Raw genomic sequence first — 27,297 nt, 5'->3', positions numbered from 1 at the left:
GTAACTTGGTTGTCTGCACCAAAAAACAGCATGACAGAAACTACTCTCAACCAAACTGACATGTTTATAATCTAATGAATAAATATTAAACTTTATTAACAATAAAAGTACATGCTGAGTGTCTGATGTTGTTGGTTTTCACTGCATCACAGTTCCAATGTTCATGTTTAAACTACAGTATGTATGCTAGTTATTTTTATTGTCAAGATCTGAGGTAAACAATCTACTGGCTCCTTTAGTATGATATTCAAACTCACGTTGGGAACATTTGACACATAATAAAGCACATGATGAGCATCTAATGTGATCATTGTCATAGTAGTTTATGTTGTTGTTATTGTTTCTAAAATAAAAACTTTGCATGTTAGGACAAATTATTGTTATAATTATTGGGCAAATAAAAAATTTACATGGAATTAAAATTTGGCTTTTATTTTTATTCTTTTCAGTACCGCGTCAAATGTTTTTACGATATAGTGTTAGAGTCAGCGTTAGAGAAAAATGGCTCTGCCAACTTTTAATGTTTTGGTGCCTCCATCCACCCTCAATCAAAGATTACTTTAACCCCACTATTTATTGATATTCAGATTTAGGAATCTCTCTCCATAAGTTGAAAAACACCATACTAGTTTTATGTATGGTTTTACTACAAAAGTCTAAGTTGAGTTTCAAGTCTCTAGGTTTTTTAGTTTAGCCTGTTTGAGCTGCCTATTTTTATGGCAGAATAATTAAAATTATACTAATCCAAACAATTACAATATGGGTCAAGTGCTTCACGCCTGAACACCTAACTATTAAAACATAAAACCCCAAAGCCTTAAAACCAGCAGCAGTGACTTCAAAACAGTCTGAGATACTTTGAATAAATCACATACTAAGGTTGATGTCTTCATCTTTATTCTCTGGAGTCTTCTGGCCTGATGTGTCACTCGTCTCACTCTCTCTCTTCTCTGGGTGAGTCACTGCTGGGAGCGTCTGATGTCTGTTATCAGCTGGTCCAGTCTAAGAAAATGGGTAAGAAGTGAGGTGAGGAGTAAAACCGGCTGCTGAGATCTCTTATAATAGTATCAGAACTGAACCACTGCCAGCAACAACATGGACAGGATACAATCTGTACACAATTCTTTAATTGAACTGTAAGATTAAAGGTAAATGTAATGATGACAGATTGATAACTTATTAAGACGGTAATTTAAGTACCTCCTCTGACATAACAGGCTCTACCAGTTTTCCATTTAAAGCCTAAAAGAAATAGAGTGAATCAGAGAATGGAGTGGATCAAATGGAGTGAAGCTCTCTGTAATCCACCAGACACAAACCAGAAATATTTTATTTATTTGTATGTTTTTTTTATTTATTTATTTTCTTTAATGTCAACAGATAAACAACTTTAAATAAATGATATTGGTTGTATGGTCAAACCTTTGGAGTTGAACTGACATTAAAGTCTTCTATACTGAGAGCCCTGTGGAAAAATAAAAAATAAATAAATAAATACAGTATATGTGAATTTTTCCTGTCTGAAATGAGGTTGTTTGTATGTAAGATTCTTTTACCTGGAGTTTGTATCTTTCTGAGAAGAAACTGAAGAAAATAGTATAGGAGATGAGCTGCTGAAGGTCAGCTGTGTCAGAAAAAAAAGAAGAATATATATATTTTTTTATTACAGCAGCAATACAAGACAAACACATGCCTTATATCACAAAAAGCTAATATAATAATGCACAAAAACAAAACAGAGGGTAGATAAAAGCATATCTGACTAACCCTCCTGTCATGTTCACATCCCACCCTTTACTTTAGTGTCATCAAATCTTATTATTCAACATTCTTTAGCTATGAACAATGTCTTAAACCCATGTTTAACATAAATTTATAGAAATAACTGCAGTGACAATACAAATAGGCACTGAAAATGTATCACAAAATAAACAATAGATTATTGAAATCAAAATACTTTGTTTTTATTACCACTAGACAGCTAGCTGAAATAAATATCACAGGGTCTGACCAAGAAAATTAAAATTTTAATCCATCCGAATGATTTATTAACCGGCAAAGCACAAACAAAACTGTATCCTTTCTTATATACAGAGTGCTCAATTTGTCATTCAGTCCTTCAATTGGACTATATTAGTGTATCGCAGTTTTTCTCAGTCACTTTGGTTCATTTCTCAGATCAAATTTGAAATTGTCAAAACTACCTGTTCAATCTTCAGATCACCTGGTGGCAATTGTGCTGTTTACTACATTATCAATTGCTTGTGTCATGTGGATCAAAATTATTTTGGTCTTTTAAATAATCCCACCCCCCACAAAATTTAATCCATTGTTCATGGCATAAGTCTTTACTTGCGAAATGGCTGAACAAGTTGTCATTATATTATGTCATAATGCATTTTTCTATACATTTCTGTTAGACTTTTTTTTTTTTTTTAAATCTGTCTAGAATTGGTAAATTTCTCCCAGATAAATCTTGACTTTTCTAACGAAGGTCTAAAATGAGGTTGTCCTATTTTCACATTTCTATTTTTGTTTTTTCCTGTGTGCTATGCAGTGCTGTATCTTCTTTTCTGTATCACAATGACAAATGTCAACAAATTACAGTACAAACAGCAAAAAAAAAAAAAAAAAATTAAAATAAATAAAGAAAGAAATAAATGACATCGTTTACACTAGAACAACCCTCCAGAGTACACTATAGTATTGACAACATGACTAAGTAATTTGACTGTCTTATCCATACACAATGACACAAGGACTCATAATTCTGAAGGCACTGACTTGTTCATTGATACAGAAATGTAGTTTTGAGAGATGAACTAAGGATTTTGAGCAGGAGACTGGGTTTTGCAGGTAATCCATGGTGTTTTGCTATTTGTACACATTGTTTTGAGAAATGCACTTACTGTTTGACACATATTTTGACACACTGTTTGACAATGACCTGAGATGACGTCTCTTTCTGTCTATCAATTTTTCTGTTTCTTTCCAGAGAGAGAATATAATAAAAAGAAAGAAAGAAGGTTGTTTAAAACACTCAAAATTCATGGAAAGAGGTGATCATCACTGTTTTATGTTCAATGTGCAGGATATTATAAGGCCTTGAGGCAATCAGATGCAAAACATAATTTTTAAGAGTGTTTTAAGTTAAATTGGTCAGATTTGACCAGAACATGACAGGAAGGCTAATAAATCCAACTGGCAGTAGACCTTAATAACATATGTATTGTTTTACTAACACCCCCCCCACACACACACACCTCAGGATGAGCTTTATGTATTAGAGTCTTCATTTTTACAGTCCCGTTTTGCTTTCCATCCTCACTTCTGATTTGTATTGATTTGTCTTCGGTGCCTGTAGAAGACATCAGTAATATTGTGCTACAGTTAACTGGAAGTTTATTCAACATTTCAAAACATGGCATTATTATAACGTTCAACTAATGTTCAACACACAGATCATTATGTAACCTGACAACTAGGGCTGTGACGAGATCTCGGGCTACGAGATCTTGCAAGACTAAATCACAATAAGATTTCTCGTCAAGGTGAAAGTTTGTCTTGTGAGTTGTGATGTTATGATGGAGCATGAGGGTGAATTTAGCACTGAAGATTGGAGGCAGGGTTGGAATTGAACCGCATATCAAGTGCTTTGCACACACCTGGCAACCCGGGCTGCCTCGGTGTTGTGCTTTATTTTCACATGAAGGGTTCAAATGCAAAAACCTCAAAGTTCCATCTAAAATTCTATTTAAAATTAGCAGTTTTCTCAATCACCTATGTCTTCATTCAGTATTTTCACTTTTATGGCAAAGAATGGGCTATTTTCATCGCTTTTAACATTAAACGCTTTTAACATAAAAATTTGAGGCTGAGAAAAATGCTCAGTGCAGAAGAACATTCCAGACGTTTTTGTATCTGAACTTATAATACTTATAATAAACTTATAACTTATAATAAATATAAAAACTGAACTTATAACTTATAATAAACACATTTATTTTAATACAGATACATTTGTTACACATCATTTACAATAATAATCATTAGATTATTAACAATGATTGCAATAAAGAAAAAAAACAACAACAGAAATCAAAATAAAAAAACTAAAAAATATCAATAGGTTGCTTCAGTGTTGCGCATCACTCATTTGCTTGGGTGGGTGTGATGTAACCGCTGTTTTCACCAAAGTTCAAAGGTTGCCGAGTCCAAAAGTAAAGGCTGCTACAACTGCCACGACACAAATTAACCACAGCTCATAACCATGCCATGGAATAGCACTTTAGTTATGCGTAAAGTCATACTCATCATAAACAGAAAGACATATGGAGTATTCCTATTTTAGTCACATTATTGAACTGCAGTACAGACACGTGAAAGCCATAATCAAACTCCTACCATCTTGTAGGCCTTTTAGCCACAGTTAGCGTCAAAGATAAGCCATAGACACACGTCAATTTTATACTATTCTCTGCACCTGCTGAGTCAGTAAAGGAGACACACACATCTCTAAGCGCACACACAAAGGGAACTTCTGGAGACTCGACACACCCGTCACCCTCATCATCATCATAGAACACACTTTTATGCAGTCCGTGAACAGCCAGACATTTTCTTTTCATTTTCTTTTAATTCTACATTAAAACGACTTTCTCCTATCAGTCCTTACTTCATACTCGCATCCAGTAGCTCTGAGTTTGTCACAGGGATATGAAATGTTGCTGAATGAAACTGAAACCGCTGGAAATTTAAGCATCTATAACTTTTTTTTCATTTTGAGAATTATAAACTCTAGATGGTGGATAATAAAGTCCAGGGTGTCTCCTTTCAAAAGATACATAAACTGTGAATGTAGACCAAACTATTCAGCATCTGTTAATGTTTTAGTTTGGGATGGTCATTTTTGAGAAGATACTAAGATGGTAAGGGAAAGAAGGTCACCGATATGGTCTCAGAAAACTTTTTACAGAAATCTAATTTTGTATGCTATCTTCATCAAATTTGAAGTCTAAACTCATGAGACACTTGGCTTTCAAGTCATATTTTTTTTTCTAGGGCATTACATTAATGTTTTCCTGTGTTTGTATATAGAAAAACAAATATTTAACACAATAAAAATAATTTTCCTCATTTTCATAATGTATAACTTTTATATTTTTTAATATGTAACTTCCCCTTTTACCACTAGAAAGATCAAAGTGTCTTCTTTACAATGATACATAATTTGTGTTTGTAGCTTACTGGAGTCAGAAACTGTTACTATTTAAAGTTAAGTTGAGTTAGTTGAGTGCTAGTTAACAGGTTAAAAATGAATTACAAAACCAACATGATCACATACATTTTTAGATTTCTCATGTGAAATTGTTCAGGGGAGAAGCCAGTCAGTATTTATGCCATAATTCATTAAAATAGAGGTAAAATACCATAACTGCAAGTTGATTAAAAAATCCCCTATATTTTTATGCATTTTGTGATTTTTTTTCTATTTTCCATTCAAATATAAGCAAATATTTTGCAGTGTTTGCATGTCCTTTACAGCATAGAACACATTAAAATAGAAGGAAAATAACATTCCTTACAAGTTGATTAAAAAAAGTGCCTAAATAGTTTTGCATTTTGTGATTTTTTTTTCCAGTTGAATACAAATGTATATATTTCATCATTGAAGATTTCTTAAAAATAGTGTAAAAATCTTGTCTTATCTCATTCTCATGAACCTAGTCTCGTGTCTCGTTAGACCCCTACTGACAACCATTTAGCACTTGACTTTTCCACATAGTAAAACTTTGTTATGCACATTTTATATGGTATGGTATTTGGTATATGGCCTTAATGACATAATGCCCTTTAGTACTTTACATATTTTCTGTCAATCGTTCTGAAAGTAGTTTTGTTGACCTGACACCTAACTGTCTTATAAAAAAAGCAAAAAAGGAAAAGTTTGAGGAAGTTACCTTGAACTAAAGTCGTGATTTCATTCATCTGTCTGAACTGACTGAGGAGGAGAGTGAGCTCTTCAATCCGACGATCCTGAAACAAATATATAAAACGCACAATTTATAAAATCAAATTATTTAATTACCACTAAGAAAGCAGACACAGAATAATTCTACATTCTGAATTCAAATGGCACAGAAGGAAGACTCTCCCAGTCCCTTAAGTCATAGTGTTTGGCACTTCTCTGGGGAAACTTGGGGAGACTTCAGTTCCTCAGACATTCTGCACCCTTAAGCTCATAAACACAGGGCAGTGTGAGAAACAAAGGGCCCAGTGTGCTCAAAAATGACTTTTGCTCACCCTGTAGACATGGCGAGATGGTGAGGAGAGTGTGTTGACATAGTTACGATTTGGAATTTCCAGAAATTATACTTCTGTCAGTGGGCATAACAGTTATAGACTTCAGTGTTTAATTTGTACAATAAATAAATAAATAAATAAATAATAGGGCAACGCGGTGGCGCAGTAGGTAGTGCTGTCACCTCACAGCAAGAAGGTCGCTGGTTCGAGCCTCGGCTGGGTCAGTTGGCGTTTCTGTGTAGAGTTTGCATGTTCTCCGTGTGTCCGTGTGGGTTTCCCCCGGGTGCTCCTGTTTCCCCCACAGTCCAAAGACATGCGGTACAGGTGAATTGGGAAGGCTAAAAGGTCCTTAGTGTATGAGTGTGTATGGATGTTTCCCAGAGATGGGTTGCAGCTGGAAGGGCATCCGCTGCGTAAAACATATGCTGGATAAGTTGGTGGTTCATTTCACTGTGGTGACCCCAGATTAATAAAGGGACTAAGCCGAAACGTAATGTATAATAATAATAATAATAATAATAATAATAATAATAATAATAATAATAATAATAATAATAATAATAATAATAATAATAATAATAAATAAATAAATAAATAAATAATATAAATAAAAGTATAATAAATAAATAAATGATCTACACAAATACATTTTTAAACAATTTTAATCAGTTTTTATGATAAAAACAGACAAACAAATAAACAAACAAATAAATAAATAAACAAAAAGTGTTTGCATTTACCTTTTCATCATTGGCAGCAATAAGTGATTCCATTCCTGTTTTTAACCTTTGTAACTCTTGGTCTTTTGGCAGAGACAAAACAAAAAGAATATAATACAAACAATACAATACAAACAATACAAAAAGCTATACATGGCAATGAAAAACAAATACAGCCTTAAACAATATTATATAAAAAGATTGTTTACAAAGTCTAGTAAACTACAAACCTGACCAAACACCTCAAATTAATTAGTTGCAGATGTGAAAAACATTACATTGGTCTTAAAATTTTTCAAGGCAAGCTACGCGCTGCAATAAATGGTTATGACTTCATTTCAGAGTCACCAGTTCACAAGACACTTACACAGTCATGCCTTTTTTATTGGGTCATATAAAACTAAAAGACAAGTGCGAACACACACAATCAAGTGCAGAAAGGCATTTAATGTGCACAGATGAATTCTGCATTAATCTTTTAGGCAATTTGTGAGGTTGTGTAGTACATTATAAACAAGCTTACGTTTGGTGTTGAGTCTCCTTCTGTATATCTCCTCTAGTGGTGAGTGGATGGTAGTTAGGAAAATAAACTGTTAGTTACAGTACCATAGCACACAGCAAAAACACATCTGACAATTATTAAAAACTGCTAAGATTAGTGATTGACGGATTGTCTGATTGAGGTACAATGCAGATGGAATATAAAGGTTAGCATGCAGCTCCGAAGAGAACTGTACAATTCATCTATGGCCAAACAATCTATTAGTCTATCATTAATTAATATGCACTGTTATCATCAGGGGTGCCCAAACTCATACTCTAGGGCCGGTGTCCTTTATATTTTAGTTCCAACCCCAATGAAGAGGGTCAACCATTGAAGACCTTAAGGACAACACATATGAAGGGATGATGCCAACCATAGAGGACTTCTAGAGGTATCCATAATCTTGGACCAGGCCGTATCCTGAGAAGATGTTGTGGCAGTCATGGAGGAGTGGACAGCAAGAGACTGAAAGACCCAGAGACAGGTGAGTCTCCTCATTGATCCTGTGGGCAGCCTGAACACCCGCCGGTGACCTACACACACCTGCAGCTTCTCCACTGTGGACGTCCAGCATTCTTCAGCCTCCGGTGCCTAGAATGCAGCTCTTCACAAGAAGTTTGGCCAGAGGAAAATAGTTGTGCCTAACTGAGCCTGGTTTCTCTCAAGATTTTTTTTTTTTTTTCTTCACTTTCGTCAATTGGTGGAGTTTGCTCCTCGCCACTGTCCCCACTGGCTTGTTTGGTTTGGGACTTGTGGAGCTGCACATCGATGGATTTGTTCTTCAGTGTTAGGACTTTCAGCAGTGGAAATGAAACCACACTGAACTGAATTAAACTGAAATTTAACTCTGTAAACTGGACTGACACAGTTTCAGTTTACTAGAACTTCTATGTTAAGCTGCTTTGACACAATATTCATTGTAAAAGCGCTATAGAAATAAAGATGAATTTAATTTAATTAAAAACTTCCAGGCAGGTATGTGGAAGGAAGTTGGAGCTAACCTATGTAGGACACTAGCCCTCCAGGACCAAGTTTGGGCACCCCTGGTTTTCAGTTTTGACTGTGTCTGGATGAGGATTTAGATGGATCTGAAGGAGCAGTACCTCTTTCAGCGCTGTCCACAGATACTGGAGCTCTGGAGAGCAGCTGAGCCTGTAGATTCTCTATTTCAGAGTTTTTACAGTTCAGTAGCTGCTGTAAAGTCATAATCTCTGCCTGAACAAGAGAGAAGAATAACATCTGTCATTATTACTGTACTAACAGTGCTTTTCTTGGCTCCAAAGTCAATTTATTATTGATATTTCTTTGTTTTGTATATTATACTGCAGATATTTTAAATGGTTGATTCTGATGAACATGTTAAGGCCCTGTCCAATTGATGCCACAATGAAATGAACTGCAAACTATTCCAGCATATGTTTTAAACAGCAAATGCCCTTCCAGCCACAACCTAGTACTAGAAAACCCATGCACTCTCACCACATGTCTTTGGACTGTGTGGGAAACTGGAGCACCTGCAGGAAACCTATGCAAACAGAGAGAACATGTAAACTCCACACAGAAATGGCAACTAGCCCAGCCGTGACTCGAACCAGCGACCTTCTTGCTTACAAGTCAATGTAAATATGAGAATGGGATTATGGTCCCTCTGTGTCAACAACGTGGAATACACAATGAGTTTGCCATGAACTTGCAGAATTTACCTCAATCTTGTTTTCCACATATGATATGAACCCAGCTGTGTTGGCCAATCAAAAAGGAGAAAACGGCACAACGTCATGAGGCAAAAATGACCAAACTATTCTCAGAGATTCGTAAATTCTGGCTGGAACTATCAGAAAGTTTCAATTTCAGTCACATTATGCTTCTTCATGTAGACAAACATACAAATCTGGTGGCATGATGGCTCAGTGGTCAGCACTGTCACCTCATAGCAAGAAGGTCACTGGTTCGAGTTTTGGCAGGACCAGTTGACATTTCTGTGTGGAGTTTGCATATACTCCCCGTGTTCGTGCAAGTGTCCTTAAGTTTCTCGCACAGTCCAAAGACATGCAATATAAGTGAAACTAAATTGGCCGTAGTGTATGAGTGTGTGTGAATGAGTGGGTGTTTCCCAGAACTGGATTGTGGCTTGAAGGGCATCTGCTGCGTAAAACATATGCTGGAAGAGTTGGTGGTTCATTCCACTGTGGCGACCTCTGAAATGGAGACTATGTCGAAAGAAAATGAATGAATGAAACAGCCAAATCGTGTAGGGAAATAAAAACTGTTGTGATAACTGTGTTCTGATGGACAGGACCTGGAATCTAAAGAAACAATGTAATCATGTTGACATTAAAACTTGAGGTTTTCTCCTTAAATTTTTCTCCTAGATTATGAACTATAATTTAAGTATATTGATTCAGCATGCCATTGACAGTAAATCACAGTGATGTTTTGCATTATCATGTGGACAGAGGTTTTTTCATTTTTTTAAGGAGTTGTTTGAGAACAAAAAAAACATAACAAATGTGTTGAAATAAAACATCTGAACCAGGCATCACCAACCATATTTTAGCTCCATCCCCAATTAAACACACCTGAACCAGCTAATCAAGAGGCTCTGGGTGGCTTCATAATTGCATGTGGGTGTGCTTAAACTGAAGTCTGCGGTATTAACCTTATTATTCAATGCGAAAGTGCGCTCGTTTTTACGATTGTTTTAGAACTTCCGATTCAGCAATGACTAGGAATAATAAACAGCAGAAAACGGTCAAACTACTTGCTCTACAAACAAGTGAGTTCATGACTATACATAAAAAGAAGAATAATATAATGAGAGAATATCAGTTTGCAACATCAAGCAGCAGAACAAGCTATTTTTAACCTCTATAAATGAATAGAAGTGAATGAGACCTGAAGTCTCAAGCCAAAAAGATTCAAATGGCTGCCTGAATAATGGCTCATACGTGAAGAATAAGGTGATTAGCTGCCTTCCAGGAGCAGGGTTGGTGATCCCTGATCTGAGCAATGTATTTAGGTGCGGTAACTGTAACATATGCAGCATAATAGGCTTTTGTCTTTTAAATTATTAAAGAAAACTGCACACCCAAGGTGTAACAGCCTTGGGTGTGAATTATTTTCTTTTAATCCAACAGTTTGTCATCAATTACTCCTTAACTTTGTTATTGAGAGGGAAATTAGTAGTTGCATGTCTATATTTATCTCAACCGCAGTTTGGGTGATGTTGGAATGCTTGCTAAAAACGTATTACAACGTATTATTATTTTTACTTCACTATAAATTTATTGGGCCTTAACATAAGACTGTCAATCGTAGTTACACTTTATATTAAGGTTATGTTATGTACACAGTATGTAATATTAAGGTTATTACATACATATAATTACAGTACTATGTAAAATTAATGTTATTACATACATACATACATTTATCTCTTTTTTTCTTTAGACACCAATTGAATTTGTGAAAATTCACCATTTTACATTAATGATGTTGTTGGTTCTTTAATCGTAAATATGGATATACAATGAAGTAATTTTTTATTGACACATTGAAAGATAAATTATGATCTTTATAACAGACAGAAAGCCTTCTGAGTAAACCAGGTAAAATCTAAAAACTTTAAAATAAAGAATCTGCAATGGCTTTGAGAGTATAGGAGCTGAAAACGAATAATAATAATAATAATAATAATAATAATAATAATAATAATAATAATGTTTTTAAGGCACATGCTAAAGCAAATCTAATCAGAACCCCATTATTGGTAAACACATTTACAATAGCCCTATTATATAATACATCTACGTAGAAAATATTACTTTACACAGCTATTACATCTATCTATACACTACCTGACAACAGTCTTGTTGCCCGTCTAAGTTTGAAGAACATCAAATAATAACTTGACATCTGTTGATCATTTGGTATCTGAAGTGGCTAATTTGAAAGGCAAAGGCCTCTAGATTACGCTTATTTTACCAAAATAAATATGATCATGCCTTGATTATTAATTATTTAATTAGGACTGTAAGGGCTGTACGGTTTCTTGCTTTTCCAACTGGGATTAACTATAATACTTTTGTCAGGTAGTTTACATATTTACAGTAATATTAAGTAAATCGATTGAATGGCAGGTGCAGTAATCTGTTTTCTGAGGATTTCTATAGGTGTAGATTCCGGGTGGGCCTACTTTTGAGTGACATTTGTGTGGCAGTACCTGTGTCACCTTGAGCTTCTGTTCGTAATGAGTTTTCTCCTGCTCCAGCTCCTCAACTCGATGCTTGAGCATTTTTAGTTCCTGGAGCAAGTTCTGTGAAATAATGCACATATCAACATATATACAAAGTTTACATAGATGCATTGGTTAACATGGTCAATTTGGGAGGGGTGGCCCAATCCTGCTCCTAGAGCTAAAGTATCTTCCTGCACTGAGAATCAAATCTGCTCCAATCCACTTGCCTTAATTAACTGGCTAAAGTAAGTTTCATTACATTTAAACTAGAGCTGAAGGAATATCCAGAAACAGGATTAAGAAGTAGGAGGTTTTTTATCTTTGCAATTTTTTTTGCAATTTAATTGTAGAGCATTGCCTGAAACAAGAAGTTTTATGGTAACCAATTAAAGCAACATGGTTCTGGAGAAAAAAAATTACATTCATAATCATTAAAACATGAAATGTGTGACATAAGTTTGTGAGATAGTATAATATTATGAGAGAAATCCTAATTACAATTTTAAAAAGTTCTAGACATGTTACAAAAAGAAAAACTTGTTCAGTTACATCGTCTGTACTTAAGGAATTCCAGAAAAACATCTGTAATACCTCAGCATCTAAAAACCATTCTAAATATTTTGCACAAAAAAAAGCTAAATACTTGCAGAACCAATGCCTAGCAGATGTGGGTGGTCACTAATGTCCTTGATTAGAGCACAAACTAAAACAAACATCATTAATCAATAACAATGCATGCATATAAAGTTGGAAACCCTTTTGGCATTAATCACAGACTGTGACTTTTAACCTGTAAGATCAAAGAGATTCTTAGTATTTCTTTTCCACAATGACCACAGTTCCAGAATGTCTAAATGTCGAATCTCAGACTCACCGTCGGCTTCGGTTCAGTCAGAGAAGCCTGTGCTGGCTCACTGCCACAGCGATCCTCTGGGACCATCTCTGCTGGCTTCTCTGGGATTTTATTGGAGATCTCCTGACGAATCCTACACATCTGCTCCTGAAGCTCACTAATCAGATTCACTACACTCTGTCAAAGAGGGATACGGATGGGGAGGAGAGGAAGAACAGATAAAAGAAGGTAATGGAAAAGATGGATTATAGGAAGCAGACATGCAGTGGCTTCCTACTGGGTTACTTACTAGATTACACAATATCGCTAATATTTTATGTCTAATCTCATTATTTCTGTTTATGTTTGTTATATTATTTCCTTTCCTGGATTACTTTTTAACGCATACTGTTACTAATGATGCACTGCAATCCATATTTAATCATTCATTCATTTTCCATCGGCTTAGTCCCTTTATTCATCAGGGGTCGCCACAGCGAAATGAACTGCCAACTTATCCAGCATATGTTTTGCACACTATGTCCAATTTAGATTATTCAGTTCACCACATGTCTTTGGACTATGGTGCAAAACAGAGCACCCAGAGGAAACCCATAGGAACACAGGGAGAACATGCCATCTCTACACAGATATGCCATCTGACAAAGTCAGGGCTCGAACCAGCGACCTTCTTGCTGTGAGGCGACAGTGCTAACCATTGATCCACCGTGTCACCCCTATTTAATCATTATGCTTGAATATAAGATTCATTTTGGCATCTGTTTCCAAATCTACTAAAAAGTTAAAGTGCTCTTTTACTTTATTTATTTATTTATTTATTTATTTATTTATTTATTTATTTATTTATTTATTTATTTATTTAATTATTATAATAATTATTATTATTACATATAATGTATCATATAGCTGTTTGTGAATGTACAAAGTGTTAAATAGCAAAGTGCTAAGTTAACGAAGCCCTTGTTTACAAATGAAAGAACCAAAAATCAACACTGAAAGACAAGTCATAAGTTATTCTAGCTCTTTTTTTAAAAAATGTGTGTTCTACAAATACAGATTGGTTTATTACAAAACCCATAATGCCTGTTTGCTGCCTGTCTATTTTGACCCTCAAACAATGTTGTTGCAGCTGAGGCCTGGAAGTGTTTGTTTTGTGTTGTTGATGTGTTGATATGATGCGGTTTTCTGCACTACAATACCAAATCCACTTTACATGTTGTTCAAAACAGTACGTTATGGTTTAATTAGAGGAATGTTTTTTTTTCCAATGTGTGACCAACTACTAAAAAAAATCCCATCACTGAGAAAACATCTTGCTCAAGTAGTTATTTTTTATGTTAGATCTGATGTCATGTTTAGTGTTCACTGATCACAGTACATATATTTTTGCACTCCTCTGGAAGCCTCCAAGGGGTTGTTTACATGCCATTTTTTCAGCCAAAAATTAGAAACATTTTGTGTGTTTTGCCTGTTTATTTACATGGTTTTTGGACTGAAACACATAAATAAATATGGATTTGAAAATTGGAAGTTTTTGAAAATGCCACTGTTGCCATGTCCATGTGAAAACGAGTCTTTTAAAACTATTACGTGTTTGCACATCATTATGTCATGCGTCATGTGAATGACAAAATGCTGATATACTACATTTGTAATCTGTACCATCTATCGCTATATTTAAAAATATTTTAAAAACTGTCAATTTAAAACAGTGCACGTTTTAACAATTGATTATGGTTTATACTATTTTTGTGTGTCTAGGTGTTGTGATATGTTTTTTTTTTTTTTTTTTGTAACTCTGTCCCATGCTGTCTGTCTTAACTAGGACTCACTCAATTCCTAGTTGAATGAATGAACGAATGAATGCGCATACATGCTGTTGAGGGAGGTGTAGAAGGCAAGTGCAAACAAACACACAACAATGGTGGAAAACTCGAAAGTGTTGTTGCTCAAGTGTTTACTAATGTTTCATTAGCAAAGTGTGAATTTACTCTACATTATAACTTATAGCAGAGATGCACCTTACATTCAAATTCTAAATAAACACAAGGGCGAGCTACTGTACCAACAGCACGTCGTCATCTCTTCCCTATAGGTACTGTTTACTAACAGCGCAACAGCGCCAAATACTAGCCCGGCACAGGTAATACAGCATCATGTAAGTGGTAGACCAATTGCAACAGATTGAGCCAATGAGAGCAAGATAGCCTCTCAGACGGGAGGGGTTTGAGACTGAATCCTTAAATCAATGGTCTCAAATTCAATTCCTGGATGGCCGCAGCTCTGCATAGTTTAACTTCAACCACTGGAACTACTCAACCTGCTTCATAGTCTCTAGTAGTCTTGAACAGCTTGATTAGTTGGATCAGTTGTTTAATTAGGATTGAAGCAAAAATGTGTAGAGCTGCGGCCCTCCAGGAATCAAGTTTGAGACCTATGTCCTAAACCAGGGGTGTCAAACTCAGTTCCTGGAGGGCCACAGCCCTGCACAGTTTAGTTTCAATCCTGGTCCAACACACTTAAGCCACGGTCACATTGAACGTTTCGCCCCATAGACTTCCATTCATACAGACACAGATGCACCACACTGGAAACGCAAGCTTGTGTGACAAGTTTTGCAGTTCGCTGCGTTCAAGCTAGGTGAACTCTAACTTGCGAAATCGCATCACGTGACTGCGTGAAACCAATCGAGGAACAAAAAATGATATAAATTGAAAATACTGACCAATCGCTCGCTTTTTTAAATCTCTAATCAATATTCCTGCCCATTTTCGCAGCGCTATACAACAGAATTTTGCATGCTTAAACTTTAATGTGATCGCGGCATTATCTGTATGTTTCAAACAAGCTGAAAGAACTTAATTAGTTTTATCACGTGTGTTTAATCACGTGTGTTTAATAAAAGATACTTTGATATATATATATATATATATATATATATATATATATATATATATATATATATATATATATATATATATATATAATATTTTTTGTTATTTATTGATTTATTTTTATGATTATACTTAATATAAAACTGTTGTAGAAGCCATTTTGTGATCTTTTAAAATAGCATAATCTGGGCAATTTAAAACAAATCATGATAGCATATCAGTTTTCATAATAAAAAAATATTGTCTTTATAGTTATTTTTCAGGTCACTTGCTTGATTTTATTAGGATGGCCCATTTCTGGATCATTCAAGATCATCATTCAACATCCCAAATATTAGCCAAGCAAACCGCAATACGAAAATATGCTGTCTGTTCCTGTCAGTTTGAAATCATCTTCTTTTGGGAAGCAAATTTTTCACTGACCCATTTCACGCAAGCCAAGGTCTCAAATACTGAATAAGAGGCTTTGTTAAAGAGCCAAGTGAATTTCATTTTCCAGGATACACAGCATTGGGTAATCATAACTTCAACACTAACCAGTTTCCAATGTTGCGTTTGAAATAACTTCATCGTCTGGGTACTAATCTTCAAAAACATATCAAGTGAACTCGTAATTTCTTGCATAAAGCTGTCATTAGCTGAGGAAGTTGACTTTCCTGTGTGCACAATAATGGCTCTGTAACTTAAAATAACTGCCAAATGTTCAATATGTCAGGCACTGGATGCAGAAACAAAAAATAGCAAACTTTTAAAACCAAATAATGCAATGAAGTTCAATCAGAAGTTAGTCAGAAGTTGAAACGTAATCTTAATCATATTCAGAAGTTAAAACGTTCAAACATTTTTGCTTTTTTTGCAGCAAAGAAAGTGTGTTTTAATAAAAGTTTTATGGTCATGTACTGTGTCCAGCATGTGGACGACACAACTTTCAAGAGAGACGTCGTGTAACACCAACCGCATGGCAAACTAGATGGTAAACTGGCCTATCTTTAGAGGCCAAGACCTCGTGAGAGAGAGAGAGAGGAAAAAGGTATGCGGCTAGAATGCTCACGAGCGGATTGGTGCCATTCTTTCACCGTATGAAGCCCAGCAGTTGTCAGACGTCATGCTGAGGTCATTCTTAACACTCTCTCCATGCTAAAAACACTCTGGCTATTTGTCAGCTGGGCTCCTCTTCTAAACCTCTCTAGACCATAAATTTGTTCTGTTTGTTTTGAATGAGGCCTGTTGTGTTTAAATTAAAGGTGCACAACCACATAAACATGTACTGCTTATGCGAGCACATCATAATGTTAGAGAAAAGGTATATTTTAGACCAAATGAGTCCCGCACCGCAGTAGTATAACTCTGTGCTATATTCTCATGTAATTACTATGCTCACAGTCAATTAAAAGACACAAATTTGTTTACATAAGCTTAAACACTTATATAAGCTCATGCATGCCCTCATTTGACCACCAGCTTGGTTACACTTTGCTTTCATGGTCTCCTTTAGACATTGGGAAACACTTTATTTTGATGGTCCATTTGAGTATTAGCAGACTGTCTGCTTAATATCTGCTGATGATGCTCCTTCAACAGACATTTAATTGACTATAGGAAACTTTGCAAGTACATGTCAACTTACACTAACCCCAACCCCAACCCTAACCCCAATCTAAGATTCTACTTATAATCTAATGAGAATTAGTTGGTATGTAGATGCAATGTAACTTCATTTCAACAAACGGACCATCAAAAATAGGTGTATCCAGACATTGTGTTGAGTTTGAGTAGTGTTAATATAAAATAGGACTAACTATTAAATATTAATAGATTTTAAAGTTTAGAGTTGTAATTTGACCAACACAGGCTCGTTCTGAAAATGTATACCTATGTACATTTCTGGAGATCGTGAAATATGTAGCCAGAAGTACGTGTGGCTGCATTTTGTCTATAAAACGAATGCTACAGTGTGGTATGATACCGTTACTTTTCACGCTTATCAGCTGACCAATTAACTCTGTTAATGTTTTATTAATTGTTTTAATTTGTTCTGGTATGGCTGTTGATGCTTGTTGTTTGGCAACCTTGGGTGTACAGAAAGGCGCCATTTACAAATAAAATAAATTATTATTATTACTAGTATTATTATTATATACTCCGCGTGGATGGCTTTCCCGCTGTTACCAGTTTGTCCAGTAAGCTCCCCATGTCCATCTGAGGACTTGAGACAGAGAGGAGTTGACCTTGATGATGGGATTCGAGTCGGGCAAAGAACGGTTCCTGAAAGTGAGTAAGACAAAAACCGAAGCCAAGAGATTTTGATAAAGCCGCACAATGTGCTTGACGAAATTACCAGGTTTAATCCTATACATCAATGAGCTGTGGCAGATTTCTATAGCATGTTAAGACAGGAAGTTGTGGATGAAATCAAAGTCAAGCAAGTCTGGGGGAATGAATTAGGGATAGAGATAGATTTAGAGAGTTGTGAAGGAGGCCTTGAGAATATACATGCATGCACAATTAACGTAAGGAATAATTTAATTCAATTTAAAACCCTGCAAAGGTTATACTTATCCAAGGAAAAAACGCATAATAGTTCCTCCACTCTAATAGGTGTAAAGCAGCAGAAACATGGTTGTGTCCTAAATTACAAGAATTTTGGGAAAATGCATTTGAATGTTTTTCTAAAGCCCTCCAAAAGAATCTTGAACCATGTCCATTTATAGCTGTTCTTTGGATATTGTAACGAGGAGACTGTGGCTGTTTTGGAATCCATATGCATAAGTTTATTAAAGGGGTTAGGCAGAGACACCAACAAGAAACCGGCAGAGAGTCGGCAACATGTAAGCAGTCCAAATCAATCAACAAACACAGGGGCAAATCCAGACGACGTGGTAAAAGAGCAATCACAACAATCAGTCCAAAGCAGATCAAGAGGGCAAAGACAGAGAACATACGTGATCAAAGCAGGCAGGGTCATACACAGGAAAGCAGTCATAAAAGGCTCTTGGAACAAGACTTGGTAAGGCAGGTAAACTGGCAATACTTTGCAAGGAAGCATGGCCTGAGCTCTTGCTGAAATACAGCACTAACAGGAAGTGGCCGCAGAGGGACCGGAGCCAATTCAGTAGTCAAGTTAGGGGCTCCCTTTGCTAGTGTGGCATTACAGATATTTAGTAACTTGGAGATATTTAATAAATACGAAAGACAAGCCATGTTATTTGGGATGATAATTGCCAAAAGGGTGATTTTGAGAATGTGGAAAACTGAATCTGTACCTAAACTTGGTATGTGGGCTAGAGATATCGTAAACATACTTGCATTGGAGAGGTTGAGATATATCAATAATAATAAACTGCAGATATTTGATAAAACATAGGGGCATATATTAGAAATATATATATATATATATATATATATATATATATATATATATATATATATATATATATATATATATATATATATATATATATATATATATAGAATTAATGCATTGGAAGAAACGCAAGCATAACCAATGACCACTGTCAATACCATAGTAAGTAAAGATTGAGTGTATTTTTTTACAATAAAACTATAGTCAGGATATTGCATTATTCTGGTGAATCAAGAACAATGTTACTTTATAATTGCTTTAATTTATGTATTACCTGACAAGCTAAATACTATTTTGCTTTCATGTGCATTTGTCCCTCTGTGTTCTGTTGTTCTGTCATAGGTTAGTGTTTTTTATGTATTGTATTTTATATGTATTATTATTGTATTGTATTGTTTTGGGCTTTTTTTTCTTCTCTTCTGTATTTTGTTGTAATTTTATAAAATGCAAAGCACATAAATAAACATAAAAATAACTAAGCCAAAAAGTAAAATAAACAAATACATAACAGGGTGAGAATATGGTAAAACCTAAAAATGTGGGATTTTCTTTTTCTGAATTGCTTTTTAAAACTTTCGTTGTGTTTAGGGAAGTGGTGAATCAGTTCTTTTGAAAACACTATTGTTTGGGTTAAGGGAGGGAGCAGGATGGGTCAGTCGATCAGTCAGTCATTCAATCAGTCAGTCAGTCAGTCGACAGCGGTCTTTGGTGAATTTACATGAGAACAGCAGATGTGAATGGCACTCGCAAGAGTAATTTGAAATCTCATGAAGCGTGCACAGCGCCCTCTGATGGATTCACAAAAACAAAACCTGCAAAAAAAGTAGCTCCTGGGACATATTTGGCATTCTCCAGAAATGTTTATAGGGGTACGTTTTCACATTGAGCTTATGGTGGAATTTGACACATTTAAAAAAATACGTTGCTAAAGTGGATCGATAATTTTACTTTGACTTAAATATATTTTTGTTTACATTCCCATGCAGTTTAAATGGCTCTGATATTAACATAGCCAGTCAAAACTGTAATTTCTTTAAAGAACTATTGAGCAATTCAGAACATTGCTCATTGCTTCATAATTATTACCATTAATAGATTTGAGTAGGACTAAAGCCATCAAAAGCCCTATTTTGTTGGAAAAAGATCTGCAGAATTTGAACCTGTGCAAGTACTGTTAATGTTATATTGTATACATAATTGCAAGTTTTATTCAGCACACACGTATGTTTTTGACCTGAATGAGTAAGTTGACCCCCTGAAAATTGCTAAAAATTACAATATTTACAATTACTATTAATATTGCATTACTTTAATCAGCTGAATCTGACTTCATAAGAGTTGTACCTCAGCTTTATGTTGTCTCTCTGCACTGTTGATGTGCTTGTCCTCCATGTCCCCCAGCTTCAGTTTCAGACTGGACACTTCCTCCATCAACCCCAGCTTCTGTGACTCTAGAGAACTCCTGCTGAAAAACTCCTATGAGAGTCCACACACAAACTTACATGTGAACACAGGCAAACAAGAAACTGCGCACTTAAGAGGGCACAAAATCTCTGTACTTTGCTGTCCCACAAAATGGCTAAATATACACAGGTTGTGAGGGCTATATTTACCAGCTCCTCTCACAGTGTCACAACTGACACATGAGAGAGAGAGAGAGAGAGAGAGAGAGTAAGACACAGACTTTGTGCTCTGATAGTGGTGGGAAAAGTATTGCATGTGACAACAGTAAACAAAGGGTGTTAAAATGCAGGGATTGAACAGAATTGATATCAAACACTTGACCAAAGATTAAAATTATTGGATGAGAGACCATTTTGTTTACACTTTCTTTCAGTATTCCTTTTGAAAATGTCAATAAACATGTCAACTACCAGTCATTAGAGAATTAGTAGATTTTTAGGTTATGATGAGAAATTTACAAATTTACTTATATCCAGCAAAATGTATGTCAAGAGTATGGTGAAACCCTTAAGACAATGTGCTATTTAAATGGGGCCAATGGAATAAAGTTTTTCATTATTAAAATCTGCACTTAGCGTTAAAAATTGACTCTTTTTTTGTGAACCTGTATGAAACGGTATTGTCTCTTATTGGTCCCATTAAGCACTTTGAAATATGATTTTATTGTTGAGCATGACTTAACGTTTCTCTGCTTTAAAATAACATTTAACATTTAAATGGGTCATATAATATGCCAATGCAATCTCACGGCAATTCTAACTTTTTGATTTAGTGACTAATTCGTATGAATTCGTACAATTTAATTCCTACAATTTAGATTTGGTCATCACCCAATGACAGTGGGGTTGGGGGTGGGGTTGGGTGCCACGCCTCCTATTTAAAATCATACATTTTCGTATGACTGAACTACGAATTAGCTACTAAACTGACAAAACATAAAATATTTCCGTTTTCTCTTGAGATCAGGCTTGTGCATATGATATGCTCTGTGCATTGTCTATCTGGGATGAAGCAGACAATACCTGTATTATGTGGTGGTTTATGTAATATAAACAAGAATGCAGACTTCATTTACCCCAAATGAGATCATATTTACACTGTCTGTATCCCTGTACAGTACTATTTACCCAATAAAACTCTGTGTGTAGCAGATTTAATGTAGACTCTCCTAATTGTACTGCCTGTTTATTCATGTCCCCAATGTATTTTCACCATCAGGACTTGTCATGGAGAGGTGCTCATTACAAAATAATTAATAAGGAGTTCAGAAAAACAGTGATTGGCTACTGTTTATGTTTTTCTTATATTCTTATAGGTGTTAAGGTGAACACTGGTGTCAAAAGCTCTTTGACGTTAATAAATTACCAATTTCAGCATAAGCAATATAGTCTCTTGAAGGAGGTGGGACTTAAATGCTAGAGAGCATTTGATTGGTCAGGAAATTTAATGAGGAACTGAAGTATGAGATGAAGTCAAAAGGTTTGCCTGATGTGACATCTTTGAATGTTTATATCTGCTAAATGCAAAATCTGTCACTGTTTTAAAGCACACTAGATTTTAGATTGCCTTAAAGCTAATAGATTGATTCTTCATTCATTCATTTTTCTTTAGCTTAGTCCCTGTATTCATCAGGGGTCACCACAGAGGAATAAACCAGCAAACTTATCCAGCATATGTTTTACGCAGCAGATGCCCTTCCAGCTGCAACCCAGTACTGGGAAACACCCATACGTTCTCACATGCACACACATACACTACGGCCAATTAAGTTTACTCAGTTCATCTATAGCGCATGTCTTTGGACTGTGGGGGAAACTGAAGCACCTGAATGAAACCCACGCAAACACAGGGGAATATGCAAACTCCAGACAGAAATGCCAACTGACCCAGTAAGGACTTGAACCAGTGACCTTCTTGCTGTGAGGTGACAGTGCTAACCACTGTGTAAATCTAAAAGGCTTCACGTTGTAATAGCAATTCTTAAGATCCCACCAAACCTAAATCAATTGGCTGTATGAGGATATGTAAAAGTTGACATTTTGTATGTGAAGTTGCATTGTAAATAATTCTCACATTTAAAATTACCATGTGGTATAGTATTTAAAAAATGCAGAGCAGGTTTTAGATCAGCTCTTACCAATATATTGTATTACCAATATACTGATATTAGTCGTTCTTTTGTGTACTAAATGAGGTGAATTTTTCAAAACACTCTTTGAGGGTAGGATCACTTGAAATAATATGCCAGTGTTTTAATATCACTTTATTAATGTCTTTATTCACAGGCGAGTATTTCATATAACAATTAATACAATGATCATGCTTAAGCTATCCTCTTGTGACATATCTTTAAAACGATTATACGCAGATTGTATCCACTCCTCTTCATAAGACCGTTCTCTAAATCTATCTAATAAGCTCTGTGATTGTTGTTTAAAATCTTTATCTCTACTACAGATCCGATGGATACGACAAAATTGAAACATACTGTAGGTAACGAACGTTTTAATGGCACTGGATGGTACAAATGTCTGTGTAAAATAATATTACAATCAGTGGGTTTAGGGCCATTCAACTGGAAATATGGTTGATCTCTTACCATAAAACTTTGAGCACCTTTGCTGTAAGACATAAAAGCAGCCTTACCTTCTTTGATCTGAATAGTTAAACAAAGACACTTAACGGGTCTCTTTTTCACAACACAGAAGCCCGAAAACCAGTTTAAAATGTCAGTAGATTGTCTTAAGGAGTTTTACGTGAGACTTTCAAAAAACGGCATATGGAAAATATTAGGCCCGTGTCACTGGAATTGGATTTGCCTTTGAAGGCCAAAACCTCAATGACCACAGGCACATGCCCTAAAAAGCTTCCCATCTGAATGCAGGAGATTTAATCAGCCATAAGGTTTTCAAAGCGGAGGCGAGTTCAACAGAAATGTGCAATTAGCTTATAAGGAAAATGAGATTTACAAGCAGAGGAATGTGAATTTAGCTCTTTAAAAGTGTGTGTGCACTGTGTAAGAGCAGCAGCCTTACCATTCATTAAGATTAAGAATCTAATAATTTGTTCTTATCTCTCAAGCAGAATGTCAAAGCCTAAAAACCACTCTTTGCTTTTCTGCCCTTTTTATTTATATAGTTATGTGTATTTTGTATTTTCCTTTTCCCTCCACCTTCTCTGTCTGGATTATTCTAGAAGAAAAAGCAGGGTACTTGCTGTGAACTAATTCCCAAGCTAATTCCAATTCCCACATCAACCAGGTCTTGAAATACCACCACCACCACTTAATATTTGGGTTACCAGGGGTGACAGTCTCCAGTCTCCTGGAATCCTACCAAAGAATTTCCTCATAGATGCCAATGTTCCTTTGCAGACACATCAGGTGCAGATTATTCTACAGATGTGCGCCAGTACCCTATTAAAACTATTAGTTTAGTTCCAAGATTAGACAATCTCAATACTACATCTTTATGATATTCTGAGTTCTCGATATTTATCAGATTTCTGGAAAATAAAATCAATATCACAAGGGTACAGTTGAAGAGTTTAGATGCAAAAACCTCCAAGTGCCATCTGAAATTTTCATCTAAAATTGAAATTAAATTAATTTAGGTTATTTCCATTGGCTTTGTGAAATAACGAAACCTAAACAAAAGAGGCTGAGAAAAATGCTAAATTTACACCACTTTAAGTTTTATTGCATTTGAACTCTTAGTTTTCTCATTAGACATTCTGTTAATTGTATGTAAATTTCCAAATATATATGAACTAATTCTCATTAAAATATTAGTAGGACATTCATAGACTGTTGATATATTAATGTACATGTAATAGTCATAGACTGTTTTTAGTATACGATCAAGATTAGTTGTTAGCAGTCAATAGGCAGAAGATGAACAAATATGAATGGTAGTTGTAGTTGCAAAAATAGGTGTCACCAAAAATGAAGTCAACTAAAAAACATGCTGTAAACTGTCATCAGAAAGACAAAGTTATTTGGGTACGGCTTTCCATTTAGACATATACCAAACAAAATAAGAAACTTGCCTTTCCTGATCATGGTGATTCAATGTAAGCAGGCTATTAGTCATAAACGACAGAACTAATGATGTAGGAGGAATGTGTAAAGTATAATATCTTATTATTTATTTAAATGTTACCAATACCTGTTGAAGCATCTCCTCAGTAGAGTTGAGCTTGTGCTGATATTCCCCAAGAGAATTCTCCAGGTCTCTTATCTTCTCCCCCTGAGCCTCCACCTGATCCGTCAAAACACTCACCTGAGAAACAGGTTTAAATCAAATTAGTTCAATTTAGATGCATCATCTAAGATAAAGCCGTCAATTACCTTAGAGTTTTATCAAACTAATTATAGTCATACTAAATAAATATATAATAGGCTGGATTAAAAACACTGCATTATACAGAGTCTTAGACAAATGAAAGCAATCTAGTATCTTCTTGTCAGCCCAGTTGATCAGGAATAGAGAGTGCAAGCACCCACTCAGCACATTTACTTACTGTCAAAAACCCAACAAGCCAGAACAAGACTAATCCTTAAAGCCCTGTCTGTTCCCATGAAACATTACAATCGCACTGGCTTGGATAGGCACACTTTGCTCAAATGTAGCACAACGGCTTTCTTCAGTTATTTGATATACTACAACTGAACATTTTTTCTTGTGAAATACCATTAGGAAACTGACATTTAGCTGTTTGAGAAGTTTGAACATATACAGTACTATAATCCATTTATGAATGTCCTTTTGTTTCCTAAACAAACATCTGACTGCAGATGTTGCAATATATTCATACGGTACTGTATAACGCAATAGTAAAATTTCCATTGGGATTTTTTAGTAATGTTAAATAAGTTTTATGCAATAATATAGGTTTGATGTATCACCAATAAACAGTTATCAAGCATACAAAAACAACAAAATGACATAAAAAATACATTTAATTATTTTAAAACATATTAGGCAGAGGAAAAACAAAAGACTGTTCCATTGTTGTGACCATACTGAATTCATGCACTGTAAAACCCAACAGTCAACTTTATCAAATGAAATGAGAACAGTCAACTCAAAATGTACTGAAAGTTATTTCTACTCATTTGAAAATAGTTTTGAATAGTGTTGAAGGTATTGAGTTAATTAAATACATCATTACTTCAACTTAAATGGATTAAGGTCACAGTACTCATATAGATGAGTTTTTTTTTTATAACTCAAATGGTTTGTAGCAATTAGTTTCCTCAAACGTTTGAGTTGCCTTAACTTACTGGTTTTCCAGTACTCAGTTGGTTTGAGTTCTCTTCATTTATCGGGTTTTACTGTGCTCAAATTGCTTCACTTAAATTGACTAAGTTTACAGTACTCATTAGGATTAGTTTTACAACTTAAATGGTTTGTTGCAATTGGTTTCCTCAAACGGCTTGAGTTACCCTAACTTTTTGGGTTTTACAGTGTACACTATTGATCTAAACTGTTTGGTAATACATTATATTTTATATTACAGTACTTTATTGTGATATTAGTAGACTGTTTGCCATGCTGTTGACCATTGCAATGTTAGTTAATGTATTTAATAATCTGTATTAGTAATGAACAAGACTTGTAAATTATTTATTAATATAGTTCATCATTTAGTAATGCAGTATAAATTTCTAAATTCATGCTTGTTAACATTAGTTAATGCACTGTGAGTTAACATGAACTATCAATGGATAGCTGTATTTTCATTAACTAACGTTAACAAAGATGAATAAATACTGATACCTTTTCCAAGTTTGTTATTCTACCAACACCAACACAAATCATGACCAGAAAGTTTGTTTATACTGTATGCTAACAAAACTACTGTAATTCAGATCAATATTGTGCATCTTTTATTTATTTTTTTTCACAGTCACATTGTTAAAGCACATTTGGAAAAAAAAAAAAGATTTGTAAGATTTGCCCATGTTTTACCTGTAACACAAGTGACTCTTTATCTCCTTCTAGACGAGACAGTCGCTCCTGGTAGGTCTCACCGCTGCATGCGCTGTGCACGTTGACCTGCGGATCACATGTGGTTAGAGTTATGTTTACAATCAACAGAGACGAAAGCGAAACCCTATAAACAATGAAGTGAGGCCCACAGCTACCTGAACAGATGGAAGTGTAACAGAAACTTGTTTATAGATCCCAAAATCCAATTTGATTCCATTTCTTTTGAATATGCCACAGGGTGTTAGCAGAGCTTTACTTTACCCAACCCACATATGGATTGGGAAATAAATTTCTTAAGAGGTTTATTTCCTAATCAGGTTTTTGCGCAAAGGCTTCATGCACTAATGCTGAGAGACTTATGACTTATGAGTAATGTTTAAATATGTCATAGGATTTTATTTTTTGCTTTTTTATGTAGCAGGAAATGCATCTACCAGTAAAAAGAAATTAAAATAAATAAATTGGCGGTTCATTCCGCCGTAGCAAATCCAGCTAAAGGCAATGTGAGTTTGTTTATGAGATGAACTTACATAAGTGCAAAATTTTATCAGTTAAACGGTCAATTAAACTAGTGGTTCCCAAAGTGGGGGTCGGAATCCCCTGGGGTGTTATGGGACAATGACAGGGGGTCATTTGGTGATTTCTAAAAGTCAAATAAATTTTATTAAACTATTAGAATTACCATATTTTATCCAAAACCCACAGAAGATATTATCAATATTTAATAGTTACACAAAAACAACATCAACATGCAAATAAAACAAGCCTTCAGTCTTTCAATTATTTTTTTCCATAGGATTGGTGTGTTAATGTTTGATGAACAACACAGCAGCAGATTGATTTTATAGCACCAGGTTAAACTTCATGACACCTTTATGGCAATTAAATACAATAAAAATAAATACAGGCCACAACTGAACATTGAG

At 35.1% G+C, this 27,297-nt stretch overlaps 1 protein-coding gene across 4 annotated transcripts in view; it reads right to left on the bottom strand.

Annotated features, from left to right (window-relative positions):
- Window positions 1-27,297, bottom strand: part of ppfibp2a (PPFIA binding protein 2a) — a 42,177-nt gene that overhangs the window by 11,641 nt on the left and 3,239 nt on the right. For 2 of the 4 annotated variants that reach the window (XM_056478075.1, XM_056478074.1), the window contains exons 2-15: window positions 26,351-26,437; window positions 24,545-24,658; window positions 20,259-20,390; window positions 12,678-12,833; window positions 11,789-11,881; window positions 8,670-8,781; window positions 7,546-7,578; window positions 7,044-7,105; window positions 5,961-6,036; window positions 3,264-3,358; window positions 1,557-1,624; window positions 1,423-1,465; window positions 1,201-1,242; window positions 876-1,002 (exon numbers count right to left, since the gene is read on the bottom strand). In XM_056478075.1, coding sequence (XP_056334050.1) covers window positions 876-1,002; window positions 1,201-1,242; window positions 1,423-1,465; window positions 1,557-1,624; window positions 3,264-3,358; window positions 5,961-6,036; window positions 7,044-7,105; window positions 7,546-7,578; window positions 8,670-8,781; window positions 11,789-11,881; window positions 12,678-12,833; window positions 20,259-20,390; window positions 24,545-24,658; window positions 26,351-26,437 — 1,240 coding nt within the window. Of the gene's footprint in view, window positions 1-875; window positions 1,003-1,200; window positions 1,243-1,422; window positions 1,466-1,556; window positions 1,625-3,263; window positions 3,359-5,960; window positions 6,037-7,043; window positions 7,106-7,545; window positions 7,579-8,669; window positions 8,782-11,788; window positions 11,882-12,677; window positions 12,834-20,258; window positions 20,391-24,544; window positions 24,659-24,726; window positions 24,853-26,350; window positions 26,438-27,297 lie in introns of those variants that run through there. The other 2 variants (XM_056478077.1, XM_056478076.1) reach the window with 2 other exon arrangements.

Source organism: Danio aesculapii, chromosome 18 (genome assembly GCF_903798145.1).
Source record: "Danio aesculapii chromosome 18, fDanAes4.1, whole genome shotgun sequence".
Lineage (NCBI taxonomy): Eukaryota > Metazoa > Chordata > Actinopteri > Cypriniformes > Danionidae > Danio > Danio aesculapii.
The sequence above is the reverse complement of the archived record's forward strand: the minus strand, read 5'-3'. Positions and strand labels throughout refer to the sequence as shown.